At 36.8% G+C, this 25445-nt stretch overlaps 1 protein-coding gene across 3 annotated transcripts in view; it reads right to left on the minus strand.

The window, feature by feature from the left end:
* LOC133529861 (uncharacterized) overlaps positions 1–25445 on the minus strand; it is a 141549-nt gene that overhangs the window by 22734 nt on the left and 93370 nt on the right. For 2 of the 3 annotated variants that reach the window (XM_061867686.1, XM_061867730.1), the window contains 3 exons: positions 14562–14700; positions 13921–13992; positions 6060–10401 (listed from right to left, as the gene is read on the minus strand). In XM_061867686.1, coding sequence (XP_061723670.1) covers positions 10205–10401; positions 13921–13992; positions 14562–14700 — 408 coding nt within the window. In that variant the 3' untranslated portion in view covers positions 6060–10204. Of the gene's footprint in view, positions 1–6059; positions 10402–13920; positions 13993–14561; positions 14701–25445 lie in introns of those variants that run through there. The other variant, XM_061867807.1, reaches the window with a different exon arrangement.

The following is a 25445-nucleotide window of genomic DNA, read 5'->3' on the forward strand; positions in this document are numbered from 1 at the left end:
CTTTATTAACATGACATGACAAAAAGTAATCACATTTTGAAACCCCAGCAGCGGTATCGTGTTCGCATTTTTATCAACTGTAATGCCATACGTCACTTTACATACTTGTTAGAACGTGTCAGGCATGGTGACAAATGATAAAGAGCTGACCATATTAGCCCTACGGTATGCATCGTCTGACACGCACGTTGCCAGGTTTTTGCTACCTAAGAACGCCGTAGATTAAGTAAACCAATTCTTTTATGCACGTCGCTTTGTTAATGCTTGTGGCAAGTAAGGTGTAGGTTAGGTACTATTACGTGCTATCCGAATTGAACTAGTACTTATCAAAGTGTATACTTAGATCAGGATCAGACGGATCTTCTTTCACATTAGGATCCTAATATCAAATCCCAGTGCAGGCGGTACATTTAAAATTTGGCTTTACACTAACACTGAACATTTAATATTACTAGAGAAAATATTCGGAACCGTCTAATTTATAGGTACGTGGAGTTCGCCACTGTTTAGTTCACCACACCATCACGTGTTCATAAAGGCGGCCAACGAAGCGAGGGGTATGACGGGCAAGGTTATACATATATGTAACAGTAATTAAGGCGGGCTTGTTTGTGCTGCTACTGATGCTAACTTTATCAAACTTGTGCTGAAAACTGTAAATTCTCGAGTGCGCTAATGACGCATTTGATTGGATATGGATACAGGGCTTTCTAGCACTAACAATCACGGAGCAAAGCTGCGGACGGACAGACAGACAGACGGACATGGCGAAACTATAAGTAGTCCATTGAATAAAAAGTTCTAGAGTGCGTGAGTTAGTAACGTAAGATGTTTCTTCGGAAACATGTCAAGAGTCCCTAGGTAATAAACATACTAAAACCCCGGGACACTAGGAGGAGCCCCGGAGTGGGGGGAGGGGGGGAAAGGGTCCATTTTTTCATTTTTCGCTTAAATCTCAAAAACGGTACATGTTAGAGAAAAACTTTCAAGGAAAAGTTGAAAGGCCATAAAATTATCTACAAGTTGTACCTAAATCATTTTTTTCTATTCCCAGCCGTTTCTGAGTTACACGCAGTAAAAAATGATTTTGGCTCAAACAATTTCCCCATACTACATACCCATGTTTATCACATCAATCGATCAAAAAATATTTCTTTCTTCCAAAAAACTCAAATGTGCAACTTGTGACCGGTACTGATAGATTGCTCTTAATTAGGTCTATAATTGGTAAAATAAACACATTCCTCCATGGAAGCCTTTAGGAGGAATCGATTGTCAAAATATTATATTAGGGTAGTTTGAGTTACTGAACTTGATCTTTTTATTTTTTTTCTTCCAAAAAACTCAAAAGTGCAACTTGTGACCGGTACAGATAGATTGCTCATAATTAGATCTATCATTGATAAAAATACCAGATTCCACCACGGAGGCGTTTACGGGGAATTGAATTTTATTAGGGTAGTTACGATACTTGAACTTTTTATTTTTTTTCTTCCAAAAAGCTCAAAAGTGCAACTTGTGACCGGTACTGATAGATTGCTCTTAATTAGGTCTATCATTGGTAAAAAAAACACATTCCTCCATGGAAGCCTTTAGGAGGAATCGATTGTCAAAATATTATATTAGGGTAGTTACGCAACTTGACCTTTTTATTTTTTTTTCTTCCAAAAAGCTCAAAAGTGCAACTTGTGACCGGTACCGATAGATTGCTCATAATTAGGTCTATCATTGATAAAAAAACCAGATTCCACCATGGAGGCGTTTAGGAGGAATTGAATTTTATTAGGGTAGTTACGATACTTGAACTTTTTTTTTTTTCCTCTAGTGCCTCTCATATGACATCAATGTCCCAACATTATCCATGTGGGGATAATGTTGGGACATTGATGGGGGGATGGCAGTCTGTAGGAAACACCCTGGAGCCCATAAAAACCGAAGATCCACCAGCACCAGAGGCCTTACTACAGACCATATTTTGCCGTTGCACTAAAGATTGTGCTAGCGGCAAATGTGGATGCCGAAAAGCAATGCTCAAATGTTCAGCGGCATGCCTTCATTGCCAAGGGAAATGCCTTGACAGCGTATCCATTCAGGAAGATGATGATGATGGTGATGGTGATGACGAAGAGCTTCACCACGAATCACCTACATCTGAGGATGAACAAATAATAGAAGAAGAACTCTTAACAGGACCGTCCCAACCCAAAAGGATGAAAAAGTAGTCATCATCATCATCATCATCATCATCATTATCATCGTCATTTCTTACAATCCACAACAAAAACAGAGAAAAAACGGTCGTCTGCGGGCACCCTAAGTTGGTAAAATAAAAAGTTTTCGAATTTTTCACCTTTCATGGGATGTAGCTCGAAAACGGCTGGGAATAGAAAAAAATGATTTAGGTACAACTTGTAGATAATTTTATGGCCTTTCAACTTTTCCTTGAAAGTTTTTCTCTAACATGTACCGCTTTTGAGATTTAAGCGAAAAATGAAAAAATGGACCCTTTCCCCCCCTCCCCCCACTCCGGGGCTCCTCCTAGTGTCCCGGGGTTTTAGTATGTTTATTACCTAGGGACTCTTGACATGTTTCCGAAGAAACATCTTACGTTACTAACTCACGCACTCTAGACCCCCCTTGGAGGGACTCATTCAATGGACTAAAGGGTTCCTCATCATCATCATCATATCCTAGCCGTTTTTGACCACAGCGACTGAGTTCTACCGCTGAGAGCGTCGCTGGTGCGCTCTCAGGTGACTGATATAGCCAATTTTTGCAGCAAATGTACGACCACACTCGTTGCAAGTCAGCACCCCTCCGACATAATTGTAAAGTATGGCCGCAGGTGGTCTGGCCTTCAGCTTGTCACGCTTAGCGTCGAGTTCTGTGAGCCTTGAATTCACAGAACTCAAGGGTTCCTAGTTGACTACGGAACCCTAATAAAATTATGAGGATAACGAGGATTATAGTATCAGATCTCTTTAAAAGTGGCTGGACGCATGTTTAATCTTTGTGAAATTTTCTATCTCTTCGTTCTTGGTATTTCATATTAAATACAAAATATATATGTAGGTATAAATAGTAACTAACTTTAAAAAAAGTAGGTATAGTTTATGCCGCTTTGATTCCTTCCTCGGCCACTGGAGGTTACTTTTTCTTTAGTATATGACATCTATTTAAGATTATGTTTAAATCTGTAAAGTACCGTTAGCAGTGCTGTTCTTAGAAACTTTAAGAAATCTATCGTTTAACCTGGCAAGGTAAAGAAGAGTTTTTAGAGTCGGGTAAGCTAACTCTGCATGGCATTTGTAATGGTAAAGTGTGGCCATGACATCAAATTTCTATGAAAATATGACGTTTGTAATGTAATGACACTGCTTCACTATGTTCCGTTCGTGTCGGTGCAGAGTTAAAATAGACGGAATTTGGCTTGTTAGTGAGACTTTAGAGAATGAAACAGCTGCAGCATAAAAGTCTGTGATGAGTGAAAATTTTCTTTCGTAAGAAATACACTTCAGCTTTTTTCAAGTCGTTAAGTAAACTCTCGTTCATCGCAATTTTAATCCTATCTGATCGGCGCCTTTGGGGCAGACACCTGGCTAAGATTGCATACACGTTTCTTCCGGAGGGATGGGGTCAATAGCCGGTTCCCACAGGCCCGTCTATTTTAAGGGACTTGAACGCTTTATCCTACAAAGGTCGTAATTCTCATTGGTAATCCGAGCGCGGCCGTGTCGAGTTGTTCAGCGTGCTTAAATTTTACGTATTAAAATGGTTTTTGTGGCTTTTTTAAGCCCCCGTAGGTGGTCTATGTAATTCGCAACCATCCGCACGCGCGCTGATACTATTTAACCGACTCCGGCGGGGAGGTTCATGCGTTAATCATGATTATAATGCTGTGTGCAGTGATCGCCACAGTCTTCTCTCACTCTCACTGAGCTTAAGCGTGAGCGAGATGAACGTGCGTGCTCGGGACCGCGGGTATCATTTTTAGGGTTCCGTACCAAAGAAGTACAAACGGAACCCTTATGGTGCGACTCTGTCCGTCCGTCCGTCTGTCACAACGCTAAATATCTCGATAACCACTTAACACTTAAGCTATATATTTGAAATTTGGTATAGTTATGAACATTGCTAACCGAGACACATTGGCAGTATTATTTTTTATTTAAATTTTTAATAACATGGAAAATGCCCAATATGAAGAGGGGGCAAAATTTCAAAGTCTTGTAACTAGATCAAGTGGGGTATCATCTGAAAGAGCTTAAATTGTACATTCCAAAACGTTCTTGATTTTATTTTTCGTAATGAAAAAAAATCTTTTTATGAAGGAAAATGTGGAAAAAATACCATCCCCTCCCCCTTATCTCCGAAAATTATAATTTTTTACACAATATTAACATTACTATAAATTTTACAGGAAAAATATAATCAGACCTCTATCTGTGTAACTTTTTTTTATTAACAATAAACATTTCCGAACACTGTTTGCAATTTAACCAACCTTACATGTATTTATTACACTTGAAATTTCTATACATACTCGTACCATACACCTACAGACATACATTTACCTCTCATAGCTTTGTATTCAAGTCATCATACTCCATAGATACCATATATACCCGACTCATCCAAGATGACTTGGTCGGAAAGTAACCTGAAACCTTATTTGCCAACCTATAATAACTTATATAAAAAAAAGAAAAGGTGAGTTCGGCCAAAAATAAAATTGCACTTTTTTAGAAGCAATATCCATATTTTTAGCGCTGGTAAAAAATTGTTAAAACTTTTTAAGGTGCGTTTAAGACCAATGTTTGTGATTTTACTCTGTTAGAGCAAAAGTAAGATATCAAGTTCTGAATTAACGATGTTACTAGAGAAAGGCGTCAAGATAGCTAATTATATTTTTGCAACCATATCGTGACCTAAAAAAGCGCTACGTTTTTTCAAAAACTTCTGGTTGAACCCACTGCACCTAAAAACTTATAAATAACCTTGTTGGTTCACCAAGCACTAATTTGTTTTTTGTATTCACCTTAATAAAAAAACGTGTTTTGTTTTGTTTGTTCATCTCGACGTTATAATACTTATTTTTATCAACAAATTGTCTTAATAGGGAAGGGAGACTCCTTTTTAGGGTTCCGTAGTCAACTAGGAACCCTTATAGTTTCGCCATGTCCGTCTGTCTGTCTGTCTGTCTGAGGCTTTGCTCCGTGGTCGTTAGTGCTAGAAAGCTGAAATTTGGCATGGACATATAAATCAATAAAGCCAAGAAAGTCGTACAATAAAATCTAAAAGTTTAATTTTTTTTAGGGTACTTCCCCTACTGTGTGGGATATCGTTGGAAAGGTCTCTCAAAACTAATAGGGGTCTTCAACAAACATTTTTTGATAAAGTGAATATATTCGGAGATAAACGCTCCGAAAGAAAAAAAAAATGTGGGTAACTTTTGAACCATAGGTCCAAAAAATTTGAAAAAAATCTTGGAAGTAGAGCTTAAAAAACACAATAAGGGCGGCGCCCCACTGCAGCGCACGCTATGTACACGACCCACGTTCCTATACAAAATTTCGTGGGCTTGCCCACGGTTTGTATTAAAACGTGGGCCGTGGATGTAGCGTGCGCAGCAGTGGGGCGCCAGCCTAAACGAAAACTATAGCGGATATGATCAGTTTAGCTGTTTTTGAGTTATCGCAAAAAGTTTCCCCTTCATAGTAAAAAGACGTACATCCACAGTTCATCCCTTGGTTGTTCAATCTACTATACTTTAAGCTCCAGTTTAGCTTATTGTGACGGAGGAGTTACTACGGAACCCTACTCTGAGTATGGCCCGACATGCTCTTGACCTTTTTTTTTCTTTTACGCCAGGGTCCAACCTGTATTAAGGTTCGACTCGGTAAGCGAATTGGAATTACACCTAGGCTTATGATCCACATACCCGGGTTCATGTTATTTACCGCTGTGGATTAACCATATGTCGCGTCGCTGTCGCACTTATGATTGTGAGTCGAACGTGACAGATGTTCTCATATCTACAGCAGTAAACATTGACAGCATTTTTTGTTTAAACGTTGACAGTTTTTATTATTTTTAATAACTTACGAGTATCTTACAAGGCCGTTATCGATTTCAGTCGCAAAAATGTCAAATTGATAGATTTAGTCGATGAAATTGTACACCTTTTGTAAACTATTAGAAATAATAAATACTGGTTTCTATTAGCACGTCTTGTTATCTTTCATTTTAACAAATATTTTTATTGAAAACAGACTCATTTAATATGAATGCTTCTTTTTTCTGATGGACGTCTAGGTAAACGCGCGTAAAGAACAGATTTTGTCGATCCCCTTTGTATATTTCGAAAAGTTTGGACTGCAAAAAATGGTAATTTTGTACTACACATGTCCTGTACTTCAACTTTAATAAACCACATTTTTGTTGTTGTAAATTTGAAGTGGTGTAAATGAAAGTTAGAAGAAAACAATTTTGTCCAGAAATTACCTCAAATGAAGCGATAATTTCTCTGAAAATTGACTTTATTTCAACGTCATTTTGATACTTAAACAATCTAAAATATTTGCTAAAACTGTTCTTATACATCATTTTGTATAATTTACCACCATAACTTTTTGAAGAATTTTTAAAAACTGTCCCTTCTCGTCACAAATTACCGGGGACGCACTCTTGCGACCTCATTATTAATATAAACCAATACTTGTCATTTAGATATTACGCAACAAAAGGTGAACAATTTCAACGACTAAATCTATCAATTTTACATTTTTGCTCTAAAATCGTTACTGGGCTCTTACATCTAGATTAAAATGTAAAGTAACACCAAAATCACAGTCAATTTCATTCAGAAAAATCATCTTTATTTTCCTCGTCTTTTGATGTCTCTCATATGATATAGTGTTTTATTTAGATCCCACACTGTATAGGCCAGGCAAGCCAAACGTTTCCGTCTATACCTTACCTTCTTGATGCTTGGCCTGATTTCTAATTATTTCCTGTAATTTAGTTGGTTTTGCTTCATTTTTAACTGAATATTTGTACAGGCAACAACTACTGTTTCCCATTTACTTAAGTATAAATAAATAGGCAATATACCTACTTATGTACCTAGTATGAACTTACAACTTTTCCTCAGTCAATAGTGTACAAAAGAGCTCGATTGCTCTAACAGTTAAAAAAATAGCTTCCAATCAAGTGAATACCTACAACGTTTTTAGGTCGAGTATAAAAAACACATGAATGAGAATTTGTTAGCTGCGGAAAAGTCTTCGTTAAGTCGATTATCGAGCTTCATTCTTGTAACTCTTCTCTGGGTAAAAAGTAACAATTGCACACATGTTTTTATATACGAAAAAAAAATCAATGGTAGCTGCCGTTCAGCTTTCGCGTTACTTTAATTAAATTTACTCCAATGTAAACATAAGAATTGCAAACCCTACACGTCGACTCCCAGGGTTTGACCTCCCGAGAAATCAATGGTGTCGGCTCAATAGACTAAGAACGGGACATGGCCGATGAAACTACTTTTTGCACAGGTGGGGGTGGAGGGACTCAGCTCTGTGTGATTGCGGCGAGGAGGACCAGACCATGGGACACATTATCCAGCGCTGCCCCCTGTATTCCTACCAGGGGCCACCAGAGGATCTGCTGCTTCTCACACCCGATGCTTGGATCAGCATCCTGAACGTTGACGTGTTATGCGATTAAATAAATAAATTAATTTTACTGTGCAGTTCTGGTGTTCTATATAAATACGAATCAAAACTCGCGCAACGAAACTTCTAAATAATTCACGAAAGTTTAGTCTTATTTTATAAATTACCTAGTATACTATCTAAAATAATGAAATAATCCGACCCATTTTATCGTTACAATTAACGTGATATATCTTTCGGTACAGACCTTGAACAATGAGGCTAACCTTAGCACATAAACCAACGCTCACTCAAAATACGGCCTAAAATTTAAATAATTGTATGTAAACACGTCCAGAATGCTTGTAACGCTAAGGCGCCTCAAAGGAAAACATGTTTCTAACATTAATTAAAGGGCGGGCACCCGCATCTTCAATTTTCTTGTGACCGCGCCATTGCAGTATGTTAATGTAACTTGTCGGCGTTATTACTATTCGGAATACGTAATAGACATGTTTTAGTTTTGGGAATTGAGCCTTAAGACGTAACCTACTAGGTTAGAAACCCGTAAATGGAGCGTAAGAAGCTGAAACCTTGAAAGTTCTAACTAGCGTGTGAAAGCGTAGGATTATATCGACGCTCCGGAATGGAAGGCTTATGCTACAAACGCTCTAAAGCTTCGGAAAATCTAATGCTGTGCGCTGTAAGACTGAGTGAGCTGCGACTGCACATGACAACTAGTAATGTATAGATATGGACACACGTCTGGTGTCGGCAGGCATACCCCAGACCTCCTTAGTCAACCCTTGAACTTTAAGGGTACCTTTAAGGCTTAAAGTATAGTATTTTAACCCAAAAGAGGCTAATGTTGACCCGCATAAAATCAAATAAGTGTAGAAGAGTCTGATAAAAAATATAAAAACGCCGTCGAATATCTTAGACCATCCAGGTGACAATGTGCCATAATTTCAGTATAATAATAAATCAGCACTAGTAGCAGACCAGTTTGTCGCCAAGTCTAACTTTAATAGGTTACCTACTTATTCGACTTTACGGTACTTGAACAGTCGAACTCGGAATAGTTCCAATTATAACCGTGCATCAATGTGGTAACGACGCAGGTTTTTGAAGTAGAAATACCGCGCAATTGGCGGTATACAAAAGTAACTAATCAAACGCTAAAACCGACAATTTATAAATACCCATCCAAGTTACTGTAGCTCAATCTCAACAGTATTTGCTTTCAGCATCTAAGTGACAGAATAGAGACTTGAACCCACCGCACATTAAACTCTGCCTAATTGACCTTATAATTTCTGGGTCAACAAGCAAAAATCGCAGAAAATATATCGTTACTATTAACGTGAAATCCTTAATGTCCCTACTGACATTAACATGTCTGGTGCAGTAATAAGCAGTGACAATATTCCACATGAGAATATTTAATTTACTTTAGCGAATTAAAAATTGATCCTTACTCTAAAATAACGACTTTGCTCTTTTTATTTCGCCCCGTTGAGAAGAAAACCGTTATGTTGTTATCTGGAAAACAGTTGAGCAATATACTCACTGGAGATCTGGCTCACCAAAGTTGAACTGGGGGTCTATTTTAGTTTAACAATTTGTTATAGTGTGCGATTTTCAAGGTTGCATGAAAATAAGATTAGATAAGTAATATGAAAGCATGTGAATCGAGCTCCCGGTTAAAAACTAATGTATATATATAATGTATTGTAGATCACAAACCTTCTCTCTTGAAACGACATTGCCTGAATACTATAAGTATCTATACAATGTATACTAAAGCCGAGCTGATCAATCGTTAAAACTACATTATTGAAAACATCCAATTATCTCTATTAATAACCCGTTAAAATGATATTGATCCATTAATCCATCCATCGTTATTAATCCATTTCTGGACATAACATTTTTTCTTGATTAAGTATAGGTATTGTGACATTTATGACTACATAACGTTATTTTTGTTACGAATGTAGCTAACACAGAGGAAATACTTTTATAACATTACTATTACTAGCTGTTGCCCGCGACTATCTGTCACAATGTCTTTCTACGCACTTTCAAGTCTCTCACTCGTGAAAGCGAATGATTCTCTCAACCCTCATAGAAGAATTTTCCAAAGTGCTAATTTTTTAAATTACTTTTAAATGCCTCTTTTGAAGATAAGTAAAATGCAAATTGTGAACTAAAGTATCTTATTTAAAGCAAAAATATTTTTAGGTCATTTTATTAGTTAAGGGGCCCATTCTTCTTACTTAAATAACTCTGAAATATATTTCTTGTATTCTAGTATTACCAATTGGTTAAGAAGTCTCAAGTCCCTTATTAAAAAAAAAACTATTCGTACCCGATACAATATTTCAAACCGTTCTTCTCCTTAGAGAATGAATTTTCATAAACGCTGAAATAGCTTTTCTTCATTTCTATTATTGTGTCTCTACAAAGGATGAGTTATCAAAAATACTGAAACTATTTGTCTCGTTTTCTAATTTTCTTACTGAAAAATTGTCACTCCTGATAAAAAAAGTTCACCCCTCTTTAGACACCTTAGAGGACGAATGAAAAAAAAACAGATTTGATGTACTTTGTGGAAGGAACTGACCAGGTTTCTCAGTTTCCTCTTGAGGCGCGGCGATCTCCGGCGCCTCTTCGATGGTGCTGGTCTCGTCGGGAAACTGCACGTGTTTCTTGACCGCCGAACGGCTGGGTTTAGACAGCACCGACGCTGAAACAACGCCTGCTGTCACTCGAAGTACAAAAATATATCGATGCCCTAGTTCACACTCGTACTAATTACGGGAAAAAAAAGTTAAAGGTGATTAGTAGCTTAGAGCATAAACAAAAAGTCATAATTAGTACGAGTGCGAACCAGGATAATAATATAAACTTAATTCAACCACAACTTAGATACATCTAGGTTACTAGATGGAGACAGGAAAATGATAGAGAAAGTTGGAAAAAGCTGGAGGAGGCCTTCACCCAGAGAGGGATCCATATGAACAAATAAAACTACATTCAAAAATGAATAACATAAACGAAAAGAAAGGACATGGAAGAAAAGGCTATAATAATAATAATGTGTATAGGTACGAGTATATGCACAGTCAAAAGAGATCATTTTGACCCATTTCGTACCTAGTCACAGTGACAAACGACATGAAAGTCGCTAGGGACCTCATTCTATTGTCACAATGACGAGGTACAAATTGGGTCCCGAAATGAATTATTTGACTGGACATATGTGTATTTATGTGTATGTTCTACAATTAATATATATTTATTGTAGAAAATGAACGTTAATCCGAATGTGGCTGTGAGGTAAAATCAGGCTCAAAATAGAAATATGATTGTGCTCTCACAAACCATTAGGGCTATTTTCAGATAAGAAGATTTTCCAAAAACCTTTTATATCAGTCCGGGAATCGGGTTTATATACAAAAACACATATAACGCCTAAGTATTTTTTTTTACTGATATAGATAGTCTATATTTTGTCTAAGATATCTATAAGGATCAGATTTTATAATGGAACCATGTACCTAAACGGTGTTTCTTTTAAAGTCCTTTAATTTCTAGGGTGCACTCCTAAGCGATGTTGATTAAGTAATATGTCATAGTTTTCAATTGTTTGGTAGATTTAAATATAATGCTTTTATTATTTTATTTCCTTATTATATTATTTAATGCTATAGAGGAAATAAAAAATAACAATGCCATTCCGTTTCCTTAAATGTACTAAGCCAAACCTCGAAATTAACAGAGTTAAAAAAAAACATGTATAAACATATTTATGTACCTATCTTTACGTTGAACTCACTCACACTCGTCTATTTTCATTTCAATACGTCATATTAGCGCGTTTTCAATCAAGAGTATTCAGAATCATTGAATCAAATGATCTCGTATTTCACTACGCTCAATAAGCCCTCAGGCATCAGATACGTTAAACTCACATTACAAGCATGGACTTTGATATATTTGCGGTAAATCATTTTGTGACTGAGCAATACGATTGTCAAAAAAACATTTATTGTACTCGATAAGCACGGTTGAGTCAAATGAACGAATACATTTTTCCGGTTTTTTAATAACAGTTTACAAAGTTACCACGAACATACGTTACTGTAGGACTATGTAATTACACTTTTTAGGGTTCCGTAGTCAACTAGGAACCCTTATAGTTTTTAGGGTTCCGTAGTCAACTAGGAACCCTTATAGTTTCGCCATGTCCGTCTGTCTGTCTGTCTGTCTGTCTGTCTGTCTGTCTGAGGCTTGTTGGCATGGATATATAAATCAATAAAGCCGACAAAGTCGTACAATGAAATCTAAATTTTTTTTTAGGTTATCTCCCCTAGACGTAAAGAGGGGGTCAACTTTTTTTTTTGCTTCAACTCTACAGTGTGGGGTATCGTTGGAAAGGTCTTTCAAATCCAATAGGGGTCTTACATAAACATTTTTTGATAAAGTAAATATTTTCGGAGATAATTGCTCCAAAAGAAAAAAAAATGTGTGTCCCCCCTCTAACTTTTAAACCATAGGTCAAAAAAATATGAAAAAAATCGTGGAAGTAGAGCTTAAGAAAGACTTTAAATGAAAACTATAGCGGACATGATCGGTTTAGCTGATTTTGAGTTATCGCAAAATCTAATGTATAGTACTATCCCTTTCGGCTATTTAGGGTAGTCGAATTTCAAGTAATTATCTGTGGTTGTGCACGCAAAGTAACGTCAAATTTTGCCAACCCTAATAATTGCTCGTAGCGATTTTGAGCCGAGAGCGCCTGAAAGGCCGAGTGTCACCCCACTGCTATAGAATAAAAAACCGAACAGCTGCCTAATAAAACGGTATGCAATTTTATTTCCAGCAGACGGTGACTTGCCCCCACAAGATGGGCAACACCCCCACGGGACTTACCCCTACAAAAAACGACATCTAGAATGTCGCTACGCCTTATTATTAATTATTAATAAACGGTTTTATTTAACTTCCCCGTATATATTTGTTTATGGCTATTTTGACATCTTCCGAAGACTTTTTCAACAACTTCCTCTGAACCGATTCTGGTATAAATTTGCACACACGTTGAGTTTCCATGACAGTACAACATTGTGATAATTTCATGAGGGTCTGATGATGGAGACAGGAGGTGGACAATGGAACTCTTCAACCGTTACTAGTAATCTCTTCGTGTTTGGGCTCATTTGGTTTGTATTGACGAGCCTTATTACGATATACAGAGTCGGATGGTGGAGTCAGGAGGTGGAATCAGGAGGTGGATAGTGGAACTCTTTAACCGTGAATAGGAATCCATAGTGTTTGGGCTCATTTGGTTAGTATTGATGAGTCATTATACATGGTGACGAGAGTCTGATTATGGAGTCAGGAAGTGGATAGTGGAACTCTTCAACTGTCACTAATAATCTCTTCGTGTTCGGGCCCATTTGGTTGGTTTTGACGAGTCCCATACGTTACATATCATATAGTGACGAGAGTCTGATGATGGAGTCAGGAGGCAGACAGGAGAACTATTCAACCGTTACTAGACCAGAGAATGTTAAGGGATTTGCAGATTAAATATTTACTCAAAGTTTTCTCATGTGAATAAATATGTACTGTGGTTTAGTACTCCTAGCGCAGACTGAATAAATAAACCTTGCGAGACAATTAGTGCAGAGACAATTACTCCTCGGCTATTAGTTTTCTTTAAGCTAGGGCATTGTTCTGCTGAAATTTTGCTCTACGAGTACGCGAGCATAATAGCTTATTTAGTCTATGATCGTCTGCTAGTAAAATATACTTAGAAAAGGTACAAGAATTTAGATCTTTTGTAAAAAGGGTGCTAAAGCGATCTACAGCGTTTTTAACTTAATTGTCATTTTAGTAATGCGTAAAGATAAGATATTGAATGTGCTTAAATAAATATGAATGAGTCTGTTCAGTAGTGTTTCTAAAAGTGTTCCGTACCTTCATGCAATAAAAATAGCCATACAAGCAAAAACTAATTAATGGCTCGACTGTTCATATTCAAAGTAATTTCATGGAATGTAATTTGTTAAGTTTTATTTTTTGCAATTTGCAGTAAATTGGGGGTGTACCGCGAACCATTTATATTGTTCGTTCGTCTATTTGCCCCTCTATTTCCCTGATATGCAAGAATAGAGCGGCAGATGACGGAATTTTGATTTTCACGGTAGGTTCTCTAGTTACTTGTTGAATATGAAAGTGTAAGTTAAGTGGCACTTACTTATAGCCTTTGCGGGGGCTTCTGAGAATTCTTCCGGGTCGTGCCGACTTGGCATCGGCCGGCTCCCGCGCGCTGCAATAAGTTCAGCAATGTTGTACTATTTTATATTATGTCAATTTGAAGAAAAAAATGAATTCTGAATAGCTACTGAATCGGTAATAACGCTTGATTGTTTGGAACGTTGCAGGCAAATTATGAGAGCGGATGGTATGAAATGAAATTGAAATGAAATGAAAAAATATTATAACACCATATGTTCGAATACAACTACTATCCTATCAAAAATCACCGGGTGCATTGAATACATCATGACTCACTGGTTTGCATTAATAGTTAAACATTGATAGGATAACTATCTATTCTATACCGTAGATCTGAATCTGGAAAGTACCTAGAAGCCGCATGAGGCCAACTTTTTGCTCGATTCACTATAGACGAGTTTTGTGATTAGGTACATACTCGTATGCCTAGTTACCTGTTGTGTTGTTTGCTTCCATCTACACAAATTATATTGTAAGTAGTATTAAGAGATGTAAGTAAACTTTGCATGCCCATGTTGGGTAGGTAACTGTTGGGATAATGTTATTGTAAAAATATCATCATTTGTACACAGTTTGATATATGTATATTTAAAATGTTACCAATAGATTTGGGCGCTTCAGAGAACTCCTCCGGGTCACACCGGCTCGGCATGGGGCGGCCTGCGGAGCGCCGCCGCCCGCCGGAACTAGTTGTGGTAGTGTGCTGAGCTGTGGCCGTGTATTGCACTGACGCTAGTTGCTGCAACAAGAAGAACACTAAAAATTAACAACGCACAGGCATTCTCTAAATATATACATATATATATATATATATACTACCTACTTCACAACACCCTGAAACAAAAGGTCATTTCCGTTTTATGTATGGAAGCTGAAGCCACCTTTTAACACGCATACCGACTGTTATATGTAGAGGTATTACGAAATCAAGGTCATATCATATTTACCGAGTTTTTTCTAAAATTCATCGCCGTATAACGTAGGTAATTGAGATTAGTTTCGTGATTGTGCGGTTATTTTCTAAAGTACTGTGAGTTCAGCGGACGTTCACGTTATTTTAGAATATATAGCCTCTATTATATAGGTGTTAGGAGCAAATAGATGTATACACAAAAAACAATTAAATTCAAAATTCGTTTTCACTAATAATGCACTTTATGAAAAGTAGTTTTTAATGAGAAATTCCATTTAAAACTAGTTTTCATCAAGGCCTTACGGAAAACTAGTTTAGACTTACTAGCGTTACTGTAAACTAGTTTTAACTAAGGAAATAGCGTATTTATACATATATCTCAATTTAGTTCAATTTTGACATATTTTTTGGACAAAAATAAGGCAATCTTCTTTCATGTCATTCCTGTGATAGCAGCAAACTAAGCCCTAGTGTTTATTATATTAATTGACTACTTCGAGGCTACTGTAGGAGTTTACACAAGTTTCAAAATGGCATATTGCAACCCTCGAAATACTAAATAGGAAACTTGTTAAAAGAGTAGATTGCCATAATCACTTAACGCGACCCGACCGCATAATATACCTACCCTTTTAACAACCGGCAGTTAGCGAGCCATCAGCGTCAGCAGGCATTTTTTGTTTCCCAATTTTCAATCCTCTTATAGCGTAAACGTGAATAGATCACAACTGATAATAAATCTTACTAGTAGAGGTTTAGAAATGAAAATCGGTTGCGACAGTTCAATTATTTTGCTACCGTGACTCAGGGAGCCCGGCTGGTTTCGGCCGTATTAAAATTCAGAGGCGCTACTAGAATAAGGCACTATGTCCTTTTGTATCGCTGATGTACTTGATCATTTTACCTGGGGGCGAGGAATTGTGAAATTCGCTTGATTCTTGCTGCGTAACGGAACCTTTCACGCCTGTTTGCCCTATATCAAAAAAGACGACCCCATTTTTAGAGTTAAAATATGAATAATGTTGGATGGTAGTGAATTTTTATATAACTTATATTACATATTTAGTGATGTCAAACAGACATCGTCACAGGGTACATGAAAACTTTTGTAAAAATCATACATTGGTAACAATTTTCACGTACAAAACTTGCAAATACCAAAAAACACGACTGAAATACGCAAACTATGCCTGGGTACTTACCTACTTGCGATTGCTGAGTTTACCGAACACGGTGTAACACATTTGTTGCAGTCTTCTACAAAATACGGTTTAATCACGTCTAGTCTGCAAGGTTATGCTATAAAAAAAACCCTATAAATATCTTAGTATAAAGTATTTATACTAAGATCACTGTGTACAGCGCCTTCTATCGGCAAATTGTCTAAATAATTTGCGCGAAGTAATGCACGTATGTTGGTTTTCGAGGATAATTCTCTATCATGTGAACCGTTTTAAATTTTTTTATTGTAAATGAAAAAAGGTGTTTTTAATGTAATTTCCAGTGTAATAAACACACTTATAGCTGGTTAAATTGCAAACTGGATGCGGAAATGTTTTTTGTTAATAAATTTTTTTTACCAAGATAGAGGTCTGATTATATTTTACTTGTAAAATTTAAAGTAACGTTAAAATAATTTAAAAAATCCATAATTTTTGTTCGGTAAACTTCGGAGATAAGGGGGGGCGGGAGGGAATAGTATTCTTTTCACATTTTCTTCCATAAATAATTTTTTTCCACTACCACAAAATAATAAACAAATGTTTTGGAATGGTCAATTTAAGCTCTTTCAAATGATACCCCACTTGACCTAGTCACTAGACTTTGAAATTCTGCCCCCTCTTAATATTGCGCATCTCCCATAGTTATTAAAAATAAAATAACAAAATAATATTTTTAGTGCGTCTGGGTTAGCGTTGTTCATTACTATTCTAAATATCAAATCGATAGCTTCAGTAGTTCTCGAGATATTTAGTGTTGTGACAGACGGACGTACTGAGTCGCACCATAACTTATCCTTTTGTACCTTTTTGCTACGGAACCCTAAAAAGATCGTACTTGCATATTGCAATCCTTGAAATACTAAATAGGAAACTTGTTAAAAGAGACTAAACTTGTTAACTTGTTAGAATCGATAACAACATTATTCACACTTCGCTGGTCTAAAATATAAATCTTATTATGTATTAAACTGAGTATATTCATAATTGTTAAATTAATACACATAAAAGTATATTTCTAAATAAAAATGATTCCGCTTTTTTTTAACTTATAACTGTCGTGTATGAGTTACTCGTTAATTCAACAGTTGAATGAACGTCGTATTAACGCTGGTTTAACCCAGCTCGGATTTTATAAATACAACAGAAACGAGAAATATATATAAGAATACTGTTTTTTGTAGGATACTCGGCATGCAGGGGTTGAAGAATAGACAGCTAAATTGTTCAAAAGTTGGGTTGAGAGTTTTATGGCAGCGAGTTGAACCGGAGTAGTTGGCCATTTATTATGCGAATAATAAACACACTTTCAGTCTTTTAAATACATTTTGTTGGTTAATTCATTTTTGAACGTACTCGTATACAAAAGTTAATTTGCAACAACGCAACAGATTTCAGATTCTGTCTGATTTTGCCAGCATTTTGAATGATATTTTGTTAAACAATCTTACCTCGAAAATCATAAATCGGATATGAAAAAAGACAACTTTTCAAGAGAGCAAAATAAAATTGTCTAAGTATACCATAATATAATAATACAGTGCTGGGCAGGCCTTTCTTTGTTTTTATATTGTGCAAGGCCTTCGTACATTCATTCTCGTAGCGTAAAAACATTTAAGTAGTTTTTCTGATGTCCAAATTCGACCAAAGAATTTCAAGTCCAGCTAGAGCTTTCCATCGCTTCGATTTGATCCGACACAATGTTGTCAGTCTGTTTAATATAGGACCATGCAGGCTTTCAAATAATAAAATACGCAGTCGAGTTTCATTAACGCTTTTCCAGGCAAAGTACGATTTATCGACCACATACGCGTCAATAGAATTGTAACCTTAGCAATGCGATTTAAGGTTGAAGTTGGATTTGACTTCCGAGAAATGTGACTGGTCTTAAAATGAATCATCAAAGCTGGATTAATTGGATTATATTTGGATTTTTTGCGAAAACTTTGTAGATTGAACTTTGTAGAAAACGGTTAACTCAAGTATCTGGGGGCACGGCAACATTTTCCATGAAAATGTTTTTGTCGAGATCAAAGTTTTAAACGTAGGCAACATTTCAATGTAAATTGTAAAAAAGCCTATTTAACATGAACCTCAAATGAATATTAAAATTACAAAAAATACACACATTTACTATTAAAGAACCAATTACTTAACTAGTGTTGCCATTCTGAACTTAAGTCCTCTTCAACTAAACAAAAAATGCTATCGAAAAGAGAACATCCTTTTTTGAAAGTCAGTTTGAAAAGCGGGGTAAACGGTCACGGTCGGTATCGATCGACGCATAAATGTGCCATCACAAACCATGGTGCCCCATACCTACAGGTACACCAGACGAATAGGGAAATTCTTTGTTTCGTTATTCCCCAGGCGATAGAGACAGACGGCGATATTACTGCAGTAAGGGATTCGGGAATAGGCTTTTATTTTGATCAATAGGGCTTACCACGGCCACAATCACACTATTCAATTCCCTGCCTGAATTCCCACTTTGGGCATACATACGTTATGAGGCAAAATTAGACCTGGTTCCATCTATACAAGAACATCAATTTCTAGGAATTGTTCTAAATTAGCCTTAACGGCTCACGTGCAGAATTCAATATTAATATTAAAACTTCCGTGAGACACAGAAATATTAAATGTATTAACACGGGTCACTCGCGTATTTTAAGTGAAAGCCTGACCAATCTGTATAAAAATACCGACATGTCAAAAGCTGAACTGGTCTATGTTACTCTGTGACACTAAAATTGTCTAATAACTAACTAATTTAAATATGAACAATAATCTAAAATAACAAATTCAGTTTCAATTCACCATACAGAGACGCTGAACACTGGCCCGTTCAAGCCGTAGTGTAGGCCTGTCGAGTCTACGGAGCTGTCCAATCCATCAATATTGCCACAGCCTGTCGACAGCTCATACATAATGAGGGATAGTCATGCTGTCTAATATTGATGTAGTTCCAAATAAGTTGTTTGTAATTTGCTTATTTAGTACGTCATGACTGTAATAGGAAAAGTAGGTACAGTCAAGGTATTAGATATGGACACCTGCAAAGTGCAAAAATATGTAGACACTACCTTAATATTTAGATCCTCTAATACTTCGACATATAAAACTTCGAATACTTACATACTAAACTATTTTTGTAAGTAAGAAAATAAAGAGATAAAGTAACAAGTATTCACTTATAATTTACGGTTGTATGGTACTCAACTGTCACAAAACCCCAATCATGTGGTGACCAAAGTATATGGGCGCCCCGCCACAAGTGCCGAAATATATTTTTTTGATACACGCCGACTATAAATAATTCTACACACACGCCACACACAACGCTACGGACAAACTAAACTTTATTGAGCAAAATTGCTATAATAAAATATCCGGTGCGAATGTGGGTATCCGCCATTTCGGGGCTATGAAAACTATTACAATATAATATACTTTGTGAGAATAAAAAGGTTCGTAACCAAGTTAAGAACAAAATACGAGTAACAACCTAATATATGAATTACGAATAACAAACTAATATATTAATTAATTAAAAGGTTTACGTACTTTTTCTTTGATCATGATCTGACCCCTAGTGTAACTTTGATCGACATCATAACGTGACGAACGCGTTTGCGTTAAGTGTCATTTTGTATAGGATTTTGAGTTTCCAAAACGTCCCGCTTGGCGCGCTCTTTCGAAATTCAATACAAAATGAGACTAAACGCAAACGCGTACGTCACGTTTGGAAATCGAATTTATTTACACTAGGGGTACTGATTTTTATGTAAGTTAATGCTTAGATAAGTTTTTAATCAAGTGTTGAAATATGTAGTTGTTCACACAACAGAATTTGAGAAATATAGTCTTGTAAACCAATTTTGTTAGTTGGTAAAGAAAATAAATCAGAAAATATTCGATTTGTCGTGCAAATTGAGAACCTGTCACCTTGTTTTACTGTCCAGTTTATTTGTTTTGCGAAAATACTACAGTAAAATATAATTCGTTTGCGCTGAATATAAAATCCCATCAAAAACATTTTCATGTAAAATGTTGCCAAGACGAAAGCATAACCCTCGAACGGTCAAAAAATTATCAGATCTCTTGTAGAGCCAAGATTCCAACTCTACAAGCCCCAGCCAAGCCATATATTTTGAGTAAGGTGTAGAGTTTGTGAAGTTAGGCCTTGTAGAGTTACATCTTGACTCTACGATCGATCTGATAACTTTTTGACAGTGCGAGCTTTTTTTGTTGTTTGTGTACTAACACTATACTATATACCAAATTTCAGCTTCCTAGGACTTCAGAAAGTACCCTAAGGGTTTTGATGATCATCAGTGAGTGAGTAAGTGAGCGAGACAGTGACGAAATCGGGGTTTTATAGGTATGAATAAAATCTGAAGTATGGGGCATTTCACGCCAAGCGGGCAGCGAAAAAAATGACAGGTCATAGAATTTGCTGATATTTGGAATAGTTATACTATTCGATATCCTAAAGGGTATAGCCGGGTAAGCATGGCCAAACTACCCTTAGCGAAAAAATAATTTCCTTTTACTAGATTGTTACTATATACTTTATATCATCCTCGTCAAATCGAAATATGTATTTGGAAGTGTTATAACATTTTCCATCTTGCTCAAAAAAGATCTTATTTCATGCGGATATACTGAAGGACTAAAGCATGTATTATTTCCTCGGGAGTTATCGTTTGTGAAAAAAAGGCATAACTGCCGAGGGAGTTAAACTTTTTTTTTGCCACTAATTCATACAAACTTTTAAAATATTAAATAATATTAACCTTTATATATGTAGCCTTTCACCAAAAATTGAGCCTCAAATGCTTCAACTTTTAAAAAAATGCAAAAAATGAAAAAATACATTTTTATTTTATTACAACCCAAGTACTGATCTGATTTCTTTGCAATTTGGTTATGTTGTATATACAATTACGGTCGTTTTCTAAAAAAATATATTGAATTATCTCTTGAAAAAAATATTGAAAAATTTCAGAATAATTAAAAAAACTACTTGCGACAGTTATCAAATATACATATTTCATGTAGAATTTAATAATATTTAACATATTTTTTTTAAAACTTAAAATCGGAATTAACAGTGTGAAAAACTCGAATTTGTGATATCCCATACTACTTTCTCTTCATACAAGCAAAGAAGACAATAAACGAATGAAGTATATTGTGAGCTAAGACCCCTTGTCGGGTCCACTCCAACCGACGAAGATACGCCGGAGACAGAGACCCTGACCGACTCTCGGGAGTACTCGGGTCTGTGGGGTCGTTACTATTATTATTATTTTATTATCTCCTTATTAGGAATAGGCAATTTTTCATACGAGTATGATTAAGTAGTAAAACTTAAAACGATATCTAAATATATTTATTTTTATGACATTTAATCGCTAAAACGTACATTTCAACAAATAGTTAACTGTATAACAAGTATTTAATGAATACATTTAACTATGTCATTCATTACCTATACCTAACGAATTATATTATTATCCAACTAATAAACAAAACAGTATTTCAATTACTTATTTAACCACACATTCAGTTAATTCTTTCTGATGTAGGCGATGCCCGGCGTCCTACTACTCGTATTCTGTCCATCTGTTAGTGGCATTTGTAGGGCCCTGAGGGCCTACCGTGAACTACGTTCGACGTGTTGTCTCCCTGTCATACTTACGTACGAAATTACAAGTGCGATAGATAGGCAACACTTGAAACGTGGTTCGCGGTAGGCCCTCTGAGTAGGCCTCTAACTTGACTGTTAATTCTGGCTTTGTTATTGTTTTAAAGCAGTTTGGACTCTCATCAAGACTCCTTTTTATCCTCTAACTAAAAATAAATTAACGATTCTATAAATTTACCCAATGCAAACCATTAAAAAAAAGGAAAACTATTAGAACTAAAATTAACCATTCTATAAATGTACCTAACGATAACAATTTAAAAAATATGCAAATCTATTTGATCTAAAATGCGGTATTCCTTTAAAAACCAGTTATAACCGGCCGTCCCGAGGGTAGAATTTGTTTGTAGAAATGGTCAGTCGATTATTCCATTCAGTGGAGTGTGCTAACAGGGTTGGCGTATACAAAATACACAGTATACAGGCTTCAAATAGTACCATCAAAGAGTAGAAAAGGTATATTGTAGATAGATTCATAAGGAAGCGAAATGACATATTTACGACGAGGGCGTGCCTAAACGAAGCGAAGGATTTTACGATAATGAGGGTGGACATTATTTAAATACCATATGACACATACTACTTTTCACATCACCTATGAGGGAAAAGATGGGGTAAACGTTCTTGAGAACGGCACAGTTCTTTACTCGACGAATGGAGGAAAACCGGAGAGGCAATATAGGTTTGTTGAGTTACTGTACCCTTAACAAGAGATTTTTTCGTCCGTACAAATATAAAATACAAATAATTTATTATTAGAAAGTAAGTAATAGAAATGATAATGATGTTGCATAAAGTGCGTTACAAATGTCACAGTCAGCGAGTATTTGGCGTGCAATATATACTGTTTGTAATGCATGTCATTGAATGTACCTAATGTTTATGTCAAATTCGTTAGCGATTACGTATCTTTATATCTCTTCAAGTGGCATATGTCGTTTTTGAGTTGTTGGAATTTAGATTTCATTTCAATTAATCAAATTTGCAATTTAAATTACATAATCGGTCGGGAGTCGACGGCCAACCACTCCAAGGGTTAACAGAGTGACATACACTTAGGCCCACTTGCACCATTTCACTAACCCAAGGTTAACCGGTTAAACCTGAAGTTACCATGGTTATCAATACAATTTCACACTGGGTTAACTGGTGCAAGTGGGCCTTAATAAGTTTACTTAGACGAGAACGTAAAAGGCCACGCAGTAAACTTATGGTAAGGGTACTGTTTTTAGAAGCTTACTGTACGACATGGCAGCCACGTGTACGACGTACTCAAGTGACTGTTACAAAATCTTGCCTATTTGATCAAGTTTACCCTTAAATTTATTTTACACGCTACACACACGTGTACATGCTAGTGATGCCTAAACAAGTTTATGTATAATTAAAGTAATTTTAATCAGCAGACTAATGCAAATACCTATACACCAGACTACTTCAAATACCCTAATACTCCAAATACCGATGACACCAGACACTCCGGCAGTAGCCCACCCCGCGCCCACTGAACCCCGGCGCCCGCGGTGCCGCGCCCCCGCACCCCAGCCTGCACGATCTGAGCTCAGGAGTCCTGGGAGCCAGGAGACGTCACAGTGAACCGATGACACCAACGATTCCGGCAGGAGCCCGCCTCGCGCCGCCTGTACCCCGCGGCCGCCACACCGCGCCCCCGCGCCCCGGCCGCGCCCATGCCCGCGCGCCCCGAGCCAGGACCTCCTCCCCGGTCGACGGTCATCCACTCTGATGGTATCGGGGCCGGCCTCGGATCGATGTCGAGGGAATGTCTTCGGCAGAAGGTGACAAATATATGTATGTGCGGGGCCTCTTTCAAATGTTTTGTGAACCACTTAGCAAAGGAGAAATTTGATAGGGGTACCACTCTAATTGTATATTTAGGTGATAGTGTAGGTGTATGATAATTTCACTAAATCATTTTGTGTGCCTTGCCGTATCCCAATTCAGTATCTCATGAACATAATATTAGAGTGTCCGAATTAAATTCCATGCTGTACAATGTGACATGTTACAAAAGTAACTACAACTTCATAGACCTCAACCAAATGTTCAAAAGAAACTTTATAATGTCACAATGTATGATCATTTTTAGTATTACTTGCAGACAACTTTGAACCTGGGTTTTTCGACTCTGCAGCCAATGGCAACAGCGCCAACGGAGCCTCGAGCGCTGGCGCATGCGCAGCCTGTCCCGTGGGTTGCCCACAGCATTTAAACAGACTGCTGAGACAGCGGAGAAGCCCAGCGAGCTCATGTTAGTCCAATAAAACCTACAGGGCTTCCCCAGCAAGGAATTAGAGGTGGGTCTATTATTAGTTTCTCTAGATGTACATATTATGCGTATTACGGAACACTGGCTCAAGGAACATGAATTATTATTACTCAATATTTATAATTAAATTATAGTTAGCTCGTTCAGTAGAAAGTCAGCCATTCACGGGGACTCATTGATTTTAGTGAAAAGAAAATTGAAATGCAAGGAAATAAACGACAAAGTCAAACTTTCTATTAAGCGAACTATAGAAATATCATGTGTGGTAATGGAAAGTCACATTATGTAACGAAGCACGTTACTATACGTATTTAAATTAATTGTAATCTCAATCTCAACTAATACTTTAAATAAGAAATATTATAGGCCTTAAACCAATATGTTAATTTTTACATACGATGTTCCATCATGAAGTTCTAGTTCATATCTTCCGGCTCCATCATCAGATCAGTTCGACAGTACCATATTATTGTATTGTCATGACAACTGCATACAGCTGCCGCTACGATCCTTGAAAATGGTTAGATTAGTTACCTTAGATTCAATTACATAGTTACATACAGGTCGACTTAATAAAAACGTGTTAATAAAGATACCTTTAGCTGCTTTGCTGCTTCAACTCAGATCACTATGGTCAAAAACTTGGACTAATAATACTGCGGGCGTAGTTTTGTTAATACCAAAGAGTATTTATTATAGTAATTGATTGTAATAGAGAGGTAAAGTCTAAGAAAAAAATGTGCCCCTTAGTTTGACATCCAAAACAGATGGCGCTGTACTGTGCCATATGTTTTTCGGTCACTGAATTGTCAAATATCAACTTTTGACAATCAGAGTTACCGCAAAATGTATGGAGCTGTACAGCGCCATCTCGTTTTCTTGTCAAATTCGAAGCACGAAATTGACTTAGATTATACGCATCTTAATCAATGTATCTTTGATAATACACAACTAGGATACCATCGTCCACTTTTCCTAATATAGTATTTACGCGCCGAATACTGTCTGCAGACCTGTACCCCTAGTGTAAATTTATTCGATGGCGTAACGCGTTTGCGTGAAGTCTCATTTTGTATGGGATTTTGAGTTTCCAAGACGTTCCGCTTGGCGCGCTGTTTCTAAATCCTATACTAAAATGAGACTTAACGCAAACGCGTACTTCACGTCACGAAATCGAATAATTTTACACTAGGGGTACAGGTTTGCAGACAGTATTCGGCGCGTAAATACTATATTAGGAAAAGTGGACGATGGTATCCTAGTTGTGTATCCTGAGCGCCGGATATTGCTGGCGCCTTTCAACACTTGTTGTCAACATTAGTCATCTGCACGTGACATATGTATTCTTTTT

Source organism: Cydia pomonella, chromosome 1 (assembly GCF_033807575.1).
Source record: "Cydia pomonella isolate Wapato2018A chromosome 1, ilCydPomo1, whole genome shotgun sequence".
NCBI classification, from domain to species: Eukaryota; Metazoa; Arthropoda; class Insecta; order Lepidoptera; family Tortricidae; genus Cydia; species Cydia pomonella.